Source organism: Bemisia tabaci, chromosome 2 (genome assembly GCF_918797505.1).
Source record: "Bemisia tabaci chromosome 2, PGI_BMITA_v3".
Taxonomy (NCBI): domain Eukaryota; kingdom Metazoa; phylum Arthropoda; class Insecta; order Hemiptera; family Aleyrodidae; genus Bemisia; species Bemisia tabaci.
Genome location: NC_092794.1, coordinates 1,731,230 through 1,743,780, shown reverse-complemented (window position 1 = coordinate 1,743,780; position 12,551 = coordinate 1,731,230). Strand labels below are relative to the sequence as shown.

The following is a 12,551-nucleotide window of genomic DNA, read 5'->3' as shown; positions in this document are numbered from 1 at the left end:
AGAATTATTTTCTAGCCAATTTCTTAATGTATTCTTTTGAGAAAATACAAGGACAAAATGTATTTTCTTTCTATTTTCTTGTGTCTATTTTCTAGATCTACTTTATACCTATTTTCTTTCAAGAAAAAGGTTCTATCTAGAAAGTAGACATTTCCTTGATAAGCGCCACCTAGAAAGTAAATGACAATGCTACTTGGGTTATAGTGCTTCACGAGGAGCCCTTGAGCATACCTCTTATTTTTGAAAGTTGAGAAATGTTCAATTGCAGTTCGTTCAAAGCATGTTACGATATGAAAAAAGTCAATAATGTTTTTGTAAAAAAGAAAATTAAAAAATTTTGCAGGGGTCAGCTCTGAGGCACCCAAAAGGGCGCACGTTTAAAAATTGGTAAATCGTCAAAAGTACCTGTAGTCGTTTCCTCGTGGAAATCACCAATTTACGGCCCTCTGAGCAAAGCATTTTTCTGTTTGGCCTTGTCTTTAGCCGAAAAGCGCAAACGGCTGATTGAGGCTCCAGGCCCACAAAGGGACTGAAGAAAAGAAAAAGAACGAAACGCGAACAAGAAATTTTCAATTGCCTTGTGCCCTGAAAATGTTGATGGCAACTTATTAACAGTAGTTCTGGACCCCCCCCCCCCCCTCCCCCCAGAGGATAAATCCATTTCATTATAAAAAACAAAAAATAGAGGAGCAAGTTGACATGAAAACTGCAATGCTCCGGGGATGGGCAGCGACATTCGGTAGGCAGTGGTAAAGGGAGCCCGGTAAGCAGATTAACCTCTCCCCCAAAAATGGTAGTTTCAAGCCGAACGTTTAGAGGTACGCCAAAATGGCCAAAATTATCGGCCAACGGCCCGTAAATCGTCGATCTCCAACTAGCATGAACTATTCGCAACGCTATGTTGGCAGCTGCATGTGGCTCAGTTCACTGCGCGTCCTAAAAGGCGCGCCGCGGCCGGCGGGTGGTTTCCGCGCCTCAATTGGCCGTTTGCGGCTTTCCGGTTGAAGATACGGCCAAACCGACAACATTTTAGTTCAGAGAGAGTAAAAGTGAGTCAGCCTGACATCAGACTCACTTTTACTACGGATTTTTGCTTTTCGGAGCCGTAGATAAGTTACGTAAGGACCTCAGAAGGGGAATCAAGAGATGCTTTTATCGGAATGGAGAAAAGAGGCAAAGCCCCTGTGAAAAGTGTTACATGAAAAATGGCAAGTAAATGGACAATTTACTCGAGATTTGGCATGTAAATAGCCAACTTTCAAGAGATTTGGCATGGAAATCAGGGTGAAATGCATGGAAGGCGGGATGTCTCATTGATTGTCTCCATGAGACCGGCATGGAAATCTTGACTACTTCCATCCAACTTGCATGAATATTAAGTAATTACCACACAATAAGAAAACCATGCAGCATGAAAATGAATGGTTCACATGCAGGTTGGATGGAAATATTTTAATTTCAACGCCGATCGCATGGAAACATAGCTGGTGCGTCCCAGTTACGAGGAATGGAAGTATAGGGTCGGTCGGTGGTGCGCATCGTGCTCCTCGATTCCCTATCGAAAACAGTGTGAAAAGTGTTCAAATGTAGTATTTTTCTTGTTCCGGAACATAAGTCGGCCACCCTGTGACGTGCGGGACCATAATTAGTGAAAATCCTCCGGAAGGATAAAGTTTGCATGTGCGGAGTGCAAGAGGATAGGAACACGCGGCGGACATAACCTAGTAGATAATCTAGAAGGCGACAGGCGATGTGAAACTAGAAAAACACAAACATGGAGACAAATGGAGATCTGCAACATATCAAGAAAGACACTATAGTTAAGATACATACTCACGCTCATCTTTGGTGTTATTGTTTACACGTTGTGATGATAAACAGAGGTGGATAAGCTGACGTCATCAAGGTACGCGCGATATTTCCATGCCAATTTTTTCCGTGGAAAAAATTTCCATGCCAATTTTCCGTGAAACTATGTATTTACATGCAAATTTGGCATAAGCACTTTTTAACACGGACTGCCTGACAAATGGCAAAATGAAATTTAAAAGGAACTTCTCCCGAAAAAGTGTCCAAAATATATAAACTGAAGGGAATGTACCTATTAGAAAAAGAGATCTGTTCACTTTCATTCGTTTCTTTTTTAAAGCTTCTGTATCCATTTACAATGATTATTTTAGAAACCTTTCCAAAAACACATTTGCAGCTGCAAACAGTACTTCTTTGTTTCAACACAATTTCCCGCTAAATTATCGGTTATTCCAGGAAGAAAAGGGTCCAGGGGCACCTTATGGAGGGAGACGAGACTATAAAAAAAGTAGGTAACTCACGTAATTTAAGGACGACATATTTATATAAATCTGATGCGTTGTTCCGTAGGTTATCTTTGTACTTTGGGAACGTGCTAGAAGCGTTTAAGCATGCACAATATTTCATGGCGACTTACATTAGGCCAAGCAAGCAACCGTCTAAACGGTGCGGAGCGTGGTATGATAGAGAATTGAAGTGGGAGAACAGTAGGTATAGGGTTATCTGACGGAAGGGGAGAGGTTCAGAGTGGAAGGTATATATACTGCTTCAAACTGGAATTTACTCTTGCATCTCCAGCATTCACTCTCATAAAAAGCGAAACCTTCCACGTTTACATTAATGAAAATACCCTTACTTACAGAGGAAGAAAAAGTAACTGAAAATACCTACGCAAGGTAAGCCAAAAATCCCCTCCACCCGCTTTTTAACGTTTTACCTAATCTAGGTAAAGAATTGAAACTTGGGTTTGTAGATGACCCATTTTCTTACGAACTCTTGACATGATATTCGCTCAAAAAGATGCAACTTTGAAACGAAGATGAGAATTCTACCATCTCATAGCGCGGAGAATGCTGTAGTTACCAAATATTAAAAATCCATCGCAAGAAAAAGTGCAACATTTGTGAAACTCAAAAACCTAAGCGACATGGAACCCTATGGGCATATTCGGGTGGCACTGCCAGTGAAAGGTGGGCAATAGAGTCGTCGACCGCCGCATCTGTCATCTGGTAACTTCGCTCATTATAGACACAAGTCTAAACCAGAAAAACTAAGCTTTTGTTAGATGAACACACGTCATTTCTCGTTTTTAGAATTCGTAGGAAAATGGGTCGTCTACAAGCGCAAGATCTTAAAATAATTATTACCGGCACAATAGATAATCTACTTACATCGTTGCATACTGTAATTTAAGTCTTAGGTACATATTTATTCCGTATAATCCCAAAAATGGCTCGAATTCTGGGCCGAATCGGCTTTTTCTAGAATTTTACTGTTTGTGGCAATGCCGCGCCGTGGGAGTCTCTGTATATAAATACATATTGTATGTAATCACTAGTCATGTGATCATGACGTTTAATATACCAAGAGTTTTGATCATTGCTGAATGAGCTCGACGAAGAACCGCCTTCAAATACTGAGATGTTTACTCGGTTTCCTGTGATTTTAGGCAATAAAGTATGGCAACACGGGCTTTTTTGGGGGGGAGGGGGGGAGCTTTTAATCCAAAAAGTTTTTGGAGGAAGGTTTTGACCAACTACGTACATTTTTCGCCGAGGAATCTAGGTAATTCTGATTTAAGCCGAGTCTCCCTAATTATTTATGCCATTTTAGATAATGATGAAAAACAAAAAAAGTCTAAAAAGTTATTTTCAACCATGAGCGCAAGGTTTGACATCGACGAAAATTGGCCAAAATGACTATCTTACACATACGTGACGGAAAGTTTGCTCCTTCTATGGGATAGTTATGAAACAGCCAAATCGAATGCCAAAAGACCCACGTTTTTCGCCAAAATCAGCCTTCAGACTCATGCTTCGGCCAGTGTTAGACCCCCCCCCCCCCCCCACCTCAATAGACCGAAAATGACGTAAAATTTAGACTTACAATAAGCAAAAAATCGTAGAAAATACGAATTCCGGAGTATGGGCTAAACGGCGGCCCTTGTTGAAACCCCCTAGTATCAATTGGATTACATTTTGCAAAAAGGAACCACTATTTCTGGCCCATTTTAAAAACAACATATATGCCGTTGGCTTCCCAATGCAGATACGTGCTTTTATGAGAGAGCCAGAGATAGTGGTTCCTTATTGCAAAATGTAATCCAATTGTCATTTGGATATATATTTCTACCAAACAGAACTATGTGCAATTTTTAAACTTTCCTGTGAAGCATGTTTTGCAAAAATCATTGGCATTTCTTTACTAATGGACTGATTTCTAATTTCTGCAGCTTGTTGGAAAGCCAAAGAGCCTCTCTAACGATATGTGTTGCCAAAACTCCTGAAATAAGAATCGCGAGTTAAATGAATTTTGCGAGATAAAGGGAAGATTACAAATGGTTCCGTTGACTTAATGCGCTGATAGGGATGATGCACTTCGTCAAACAAAACTATGTGCAGGAAAGAATATTCTATGCCGGCATCTTCGGCTCCTGTTCAATCGATTTTGCTAAAACTTGGCATCAAAGGGTATTATTGGGCGGGAAACTTTTATTTCTGGTCGAATTACCAAAATTTAAAAATCCAAGATCGTGGCTGATGCCCATAAGTCATCTCCGTCGCTTATCAGACCGATTCGTGTAAAACTTAGTATTACGGGGCAATTTTTCACGGTATACTTAATTGAATTTGAAATCCAATTTACCAACGCCTGAGTAGGAAGTTGTCCCTTAAAACTATTTCCCCGTTTAACGATTTTTCATGCGCTATCTTGCGGGATGAAATGAATTTTTGCGGAACATACTCATGCCTCAGAGTCGCTTAGGCGATGAAGAATCCAAATCCGTCAAAAACTGAAAATTGAAAAATTGGCGCTTCGTTCCGTTTGGTAGAAATACGTCCATTTAGCGATCTGCGCTTCTAACTGACAACCATGTCGGCTGCAAATTTCAATTCGACGGCTTAACTTTTCGTAGGAGTAAACATTTTATCTTCTATTCGAACTTTTTGGCCCATAAAACTTAATCTTGCACATACTGTTTGTCCAAGCTGCGCTAAATTCGTGTTTAACCCGTAAAACCGGTGACCATTTTGGGCGCAATATTTGATTTTAGGGTTTCTTGAGAGCTGCAGCGAAAAATGGACCTTATTTTCAGACTCTACAGCCCTGGAAACCAACTGATTGGTACCTCACTATGCGTGCAGACCTGTATGAGCAAATTAGGACCCCCGAGTGGTATTTTTGGCCGCCATATTGGATTTTGGCTTGAAAATTACCTTCAGGCTAACGTTGGACTATAAATTCGGATTGTACAATCCAAAATACATAAGAATCGACACCTAACACGGCGTATTTGGCAACTTCAAGTACGTTTCCCAAAACCGTCATTTTGGCCGCCATCTTGATTTTGGAGTAGTTTGCATGAAATTTGATAAGACCATCATCAATTTTCTTTTTCTAGACATCAAAACGAAAGGGATTGATGTATGACACAACATGCCTTCACGAATTTTTACGTACGTATGAATATACGTATGCTCCCTGGCTGTATGTAGTGTCCAAGAACTCTTAGAATTTAATTACCTGGACGCGGTGATTGGACGAATCAGCCACTACGATGGAGTTGTCAGGTCCAACCGCAATGCCTCGCGGCCAGGTAAAATAACCGGGCTCGCTCCCCCGACTCCCAATTTTAAACAACTGGCGCCTTTTCTGCATATACTGGCTCTTAGGGGTAGAACCGACGGTTGTGAAACCTGCAACATGAACGGAAATAGTAACATATTGGAACATTTACGATGATAATCCATGCGTTATGCACATAAGAAGTAATCGATTTCGCCATTCAATAGGCTCGCAATATATTTTAAATATTTAAAGAAAGAAAATCAAAGCATTCCTGGTTAAAATGGTTAAACCAAATGGGGAGGCCTCAACTTTGTAACGTCAAACTAGCGGATATTTACCGGAAAGAACAATCATATCCAGGCCATTGGAGCATCGATAAGTGATGCAGTCGTCGTGTAGACCGATCAGATTGGCCCTCGATCGGCCGAGATTGCATGAGAGGCGCATTTGAATCTAATTGAAGTGAAGGTTTTCGGTATTTTGCTTTCATTCCCTCAACTATCAGACGAAGTCAAATATGGACTAGTTCGTTTTCTGAAGTGACATTTAATCCTCTTTTGAAAAGATTCATATGAATTTTTGCATTAGATCAACCCCCGAGAAGCAAGAAGGCACAAAAGGCACGTGCGCCATAAGTTCTTATAAAAGAGCACATGTTAAACCGCTGCCGAGTTTCAACTACTGGCGTAACGTCACAGGAACGTAGTTACGGCCTCTCCGTTCTATTTAATATCGATTTAACTATTAATGCAATGACTGAATATCTATTTTATACGGTCACGGAAAAAAAGTCGTCATTTTAATTGCCATGACTGCTAAAAGGACACCCCTTGGATATTGAAAAATGGTTTCATTCGATGTTAAGGCTTTACCTATTCCCAAGCGTGCTGGTTCCTAGAATGCTGATTATCATTGCAAATTGGCTTCGATCCGATGAATCATCAGATTCCAAAATTAAGGAAAGGATTATTTACAACTCGTGAAAGTTTACACAGAACAAAAAGCTTTTAAGTTCAATGACATGGTCTGTAACAGAAACATGGCGAGTTCATGGGCAACCCTTTCTTCGCCGTTTGGCGCCGATATATTCATGAGTGATTTTGAGGTAGAGAGACTGAACGATTTTATCTGTGTTTTTCTGTAGATACGTGAATGATACTTTTGCGATAATAAAGAAAAATCAGGTGCATGAAGCATTGCGAATCCTTAACAACAAAGAAGACTCGGATAAATTCACGGTAGAATGTGACACAAGACAACAAAATGCCATTTCTGGATTTATGGCTCGTTAGAGAGGGTAACGAAATAGTTTTTTATACCTATCTATGAAAAACTAACTTGCACTGAAGACTACATCCAAAGTGATGGATTTGTTGAATGATTTAGGGACGTTGAAAATGAAGGGAGAACTACAAGGGTTGCATTTGAACGTATTTATATAAGAAGCTAATTAGAGAGAAAAAGCTAGCAATTAGAGAGACGCCATGATTGGCTGAAAAAAGTTGCGATGTTGCCAAGTGAGGTTGCATAATGTCAACAGCCTCCCTCAAACTCAAGGACTATTTGGCATTTCAGGATCAAAAATTGCTGCTTCGGGTTGCGGCTCCTTGTCGTCAGAATTGTCTTCGCTCAGGTACAGTGTCTGGAACAGGCACGTCAGATTTTCCAGTCAAAGGCTCAGTCTTCTCAGGGATAAAAATAACATCTCTTTCGACACTGATAGAGTTTGTGTCTGGAAAATAAACTCTTACAATTTTGGTTCCGCAGAAATAATCGACGAAAATACCTTTTCTACTTTTGACATCCCGCTTTCCTCTTTTCTGTTTCGGAACTTGCACCCAAACATCAGCACCAAAAGGGCTTAAAAGAGAGCTGAAATCTAAATTATCTTTCTTCGTCCGTACGTGATATGTTGTTTTGCCTGGGACAGAGCTATTTCCGGTCCTATTAATGACATGAGCGGCCATGCCAATAGCTTCAGCCCAAAACTTTTTGCCTAACTTCTTGCCTGCTGGCATGGTTCTGGCAGCTTCCACAAGGGTTCTCATTTCTCGTTCAGCACGTCCACTATGTTCTGGATGGTAAGACACAGATAACTTAGATTTGATTCCATATTTTGAGAAAACATCAGCTAAGGCGTTATTCGGAAATTCACCTCTATTGTCTGATCTATAAGTCTTCACATTGTGACCAAACTGATTCTCAATAAAGTTAAGAAAATTAGTTATTATCTGTCAGACTTCACTTTCCTCTTTGAGGAAATACACCGTTCTAAACTTTGAATAGTCATCGTTTAGGAGTAAAAAAATAGCTTGAGCCTCCTAATGACTTTTGCTCCATAGGACCATTCAGATCAGCATGAATTAGTTCTCCCGCTTTGCTGGCAAGAGAAGAACTGAGCTTAGAAAATGATCGGGCATGCTTTTCTTGAATGCACGGCTCACATAAAAAATTATCACTGTCAGTTTTCCAAGAAATGTTCATCTGCGATAAAAGTTTTTTAACATGACTGACACTTAGGTAGATGGGCAAAAACTTCATGGTACCGACTAAGTGACTTCTTTGACTGCTTGGCAACTAAAGCTTTCTCTGCTTCATCTTGACGGAAAGACATATTGAAAAGTTTGCCATCTCTCATGGTTACGGCAAAAACTTTGTTAGATTGACTGTGAATTATCTTCTCCTCATCTGCATTTGATACCACGCGGAATTCTTCGTCAAGGACGACTCCCTGAGAAAAAAGGTTCACTTTTATGTCTGGTACATGAAAAACATTTTCAATGTCAAAAGTGGAATAGCTGCTTCCGTCACTCGATTGAACTTTGACTGTGCCAACACCAACGCCATCAATGTGCGCACCATTTCCAACAGTCACAGATTTTGGTTCTTCCAAAACTTCATAATTGCTGAACATCTACTTATCATAGCACATGTGGACTGACGCACCACTGTCCAGGTACCAACACATATCCTGGTTAACGCTACAATTTATCGAACCGATCAAAGCCACAAAAGCTACATTTCCTTGTTCACTGTTCTTCTCCCGTTTGGACTTGTTGCGCTCAGCAGAACAGTATCGAGAAATGTGGCCATCATTATCACAAAAATCACGGTGTAAAGATTTCTTAACATTATCAGAATGAGTTTTCTTCCCAGCCTATGGACACTGATGCTTCTTATGGCCTTGTCCATTGCATAGAAAACGAATTAACGGTTTCCTCTGTTACTGGCGAGAGAAAAGTGCACCTCGAATGACTTCAGCCTCTCTTCTTCCACTGGGAGTCGTGAAGTTAAAACAGAGAGAGTTTGCTCTTCCTCAGGAACTGACTCCCACGCTGATATTAAGTACTTTTACTTGTCAGGCAGGGACATCAAAATCTTTGTTTTCAGGAATGGATACATTTTGCTGTTAAATTTTGGAGGTGAAATGTTCGATAGTGGAAACAACTTCTATTAGGCTGCCTTCAAATTCAGCATTAAAAAACTGATGTTGCAGCAAGTGAATGCTAACCTGTGGTTGCCTTTTAAAGACAGTTTCTAGTTTAGACCCCACGTCACGAGCACTCTCGCAGGTGAGAATATGAGAAAGCGTGTTCTGCTTCATGCGTGTGACGATGACTTCTTGAGCCCTTGCATCCCTTTTGTTGAACTCTTCAAGGGCTTTCTTCTTTTCCTTACTTCCGCTTTCAGGTTTCACCTCCTTTCCAGTGACCAAATCCCAAAGCGACTTAGACTTTAGTATGACACGCAATTGGAATTTCCATATCTTCCAATTTGATCCGTTTAGTTTGGGTACGGTAATGGTTTAGGTTATGTCACTTACATTTGACGTCGACATAGTGATTTTGATTTTCCTTGTCACGATAAAGAACCGTCGCGAGAAAAAGGATGAGAAAGAAAAAATTACGGCGACAAAACAAAAAAGGTCCCTAAAAAAAGTAAATTTCTTACATCGGCCGTTCAGTCCCGAACTCCCGGCGCTGCACACACGAGGTAGACGAAAAAAAAACGCATCGTCACAAAACTCATAAACTCACGTGCACCGATAAGTATACTCCGTAGTTCTAAATAACGTGTCTGGGACTCCGTAGTTCTAAATAACGTGTCTGGGCCCATAACCTGTTGGAGTAAAAATGAAGGGAGAACTACAAGGGTTGCATTTGAACGTGTTTATATAAGAAGCTAAGTACATGCACGCACAAACAAACAGTAAGTAAGAGCATGGTTTGCTAGCAATTAGAGAGACGGCAGGATTGGCTGAAAGAAAGTTGCGATGTTGCCATGTGAGGTTGCGTAATGTCAACAGAATTTAGTCCAGTATTCCACAAAACGGCAGCTATAAGGAGTACGGCACACCGTATGAATAGCATTCTTCTAAGTGCAGGAAATAGAGGTAAGGAAGAGGCGAAAATCAGAGAGATTCATATAAGATATTAATAATAGAGAAACGCGTTCGGAAATTTAATCAAAAAAGAGCAAGCGAGTCCAAGACGTACCTAAAACATTCTGTACCCATGTAACTCGCGGCCATGACGGATAAAAGGTCGATAGACCTAGATCAGTCCGTTAGGAAAGTTGAGTGTGTTAATCGTTGAAAAACAGCGGTGAGGGCTGTCCGCGTTCCCAACAGATTCTCCCGATGTGCTTGTCCCACTCTGCTGATCCCCCGATCCGATTACATTGCTCTTATGCAGACCAGAGAGATCGAGGAGGAATTATGCAACGGGGCAGCGTAAATCGGGGAAACGTTCGGAAAGTAGTGAAACAGCAAATCGGGGAAATCTGTCGTTAGATCGGGAAATTCCAAAGAACATCTAGCTAACAGACCGACCTGGGTCTATCGACCTTGGACAGATATACATTTCCTGTGATATACATTGAAACACTTTCTACATCATTGTACTAAGACAATGTCACGTTGGCATCCTCAATAAAAGACAACGTAAGAACGAAACAGTTGATCGTGCCTAGAGGGTAAGAAAAGAGTTAAAAACACTAAAAATTGAATTATAACAAGTTTCAAATAGTTCTACCAAGACTCGGGTTTGCTAAATTATCACTCATTTCATTCCAAAAACCCTTAATTTCTTTAAACTATAAGAAAGAAATAGATCAGACAATGGAATTAGGATTCTGCACAAAACCCATTGATAAGTAGGTATAGAAGACACGGCTGATCGTTTATTCTACAGGAAAGAAACCAAAAACGTGCCTGCATATGAATAAGTCAAGTACGCTAAAAGCAATACTTGGATCCAATGGACGCATTATTGAGGTGATAGTAAGTGTGTATAATGTCACTTGTAAAGTTTAAACCTAAAATTAAGCACGAAAGTATAGCAGAAGAAATCCCGAGTTGAATAGATTCATAATGATGATTCAAAAATGACTTCTGCCCGCAATTGATTCCCGTTCGCCCTTTGCTTAAGTAGGTACATCGTAAGAGTTGATTTCCTAAAGAGGCACTAATTTTACAGATCGCGCATTGGGCATCGCAACTGATTCACTTTCTTCACCAAAATTCAACCGCAAACAAAATGTGAACTCGATTTCGAAACGCAAGCGTAAGACTTCTCTGACGCAAAACCACTGACCCTTGAGCCAACGCGTTCTCTGCAAACTCGAGGTGAAGGAGGAAACAATCGAACACCGATACAGCGGGCCCAGTTGGTTGGAGGTCCGAGAACTTCCCTGACCTAGAGTACCTTTATGGACAGAGTATGGCCATTTCTTTGCCGGTTTTTCATTGGTCGCGAGAAGACAGGCTAACACGATGTTCTTACGGTCGTAAATAAACAAACAAGATGGCTGTTATCAGCAAGCATGTTTGAGGTTATGCACATCTTACATCCTCCTATGATGAAGGCGAAATGCGATTTAATAGTGTTCACATGTGTTATTCGTAGGTATACTAGTTTAAATTGTTACTGCTGTGTGTTTGGAATGTTTTTCAAATTTTAGCTTCTTATAAATGTTACGGTGAGTCGCCATCATGTTTGATTATTTACGGCCGTAAGAGCATCATGAAGCCTAGAAATTCGTCGACCAATCAAAAAGCGGCACAGTTTTTCTGTAGTCAAAAGATAACAACATAACAATGGCCATACTCTGTCTATGAAGGTACTCTACCAAAGACATTGAATCACGTAGACCGTGCATCCTGTGTTACGAAAGGCGAAGCAACTTTTAAAAATTTGCATGTGATTAGTGGTGGCACCGACCCGCATCGATGAGTTCGTGAGTCCCAGTTGCGCACATCTGCGCATGCGCAGTAGCGGCTCCAGTGAATTTTCGTCGGATTGTGAAGCTTTTTTCCTCGGTTAATAATTAGTTCGGAAAAATGAAACAATGCCATTCGGGTGTCAAATTATGTGTTCTAAAACTTTTCTTCTTAGGAATTTTGTCTGAAAATGGACTCTAAACAAGATATTCATGAAAACCCAAGCGCGGGCATGAATTCTCCATTGCCTCTCGGCAATATCTTCGAGTGCTTGGGACACACGCTCTCTCTCTCCCCTTCCCCGCCCGCCCATCATGGAGCTCCGCGAGACTTGCTTCGCTCCGCCAGGACTAACCCGAGCCTGACACACGGTCTACGTGATTCAATGTCTTTATACTCTACCCTGACCGGGCACTGAGTCAGATTTAAAGGGGCAGATACACCTGCGAGCTAGACGCGCGTCTTGAGCGACGAGTAGGCTTTCGGCCGTGTTCGGCAATCTTCGTGGCCAATCAGATTGCAACTCGCCACTCGTATCTCGCTCAAAATAGTATCGGATCCTACTTTTCGGGAAAAAACGCACGTGTAGCACGCAGGTGTATCTGGCTGTTAAGATGGAGAGTGAACAGTGGAGCGTGAAGAGAGATCTTCTCCATCACCGCTCGCAGCGCGGCAATCGACGATTGTATACCTGCGCCGCCTACGCGGGCAGATTCGCCGGCGCAGCATTTTA

General features: G+C 41.2%; 1 protein-coding gene across 5 annotated transcripts in view; it reads right to left on the bottom strand.

The window, feature by feature from the left end:
* The window catches only part of tn (tripartite motif containing protein thin), a 155,420-nt gene that overhangs the window by 16,991 nt on the left and 125,878 nt on the right, over positions 1-12,551 (bottom strand). For all 5 annotated transcript variants that reach the window (XM_019049865.2, XM_019049864.2, XM_019049867.2 and 2 more), the window contains one exon: positions 5,554-5,726. In XM_019049865.2, the coding sequence (XP_018905410.2) occupies positions 5,554-5,726 (173 nt within the window). The remainder of the gene's footprint in view (positions 1-5,553; positions 5,727-12,551) is intronic.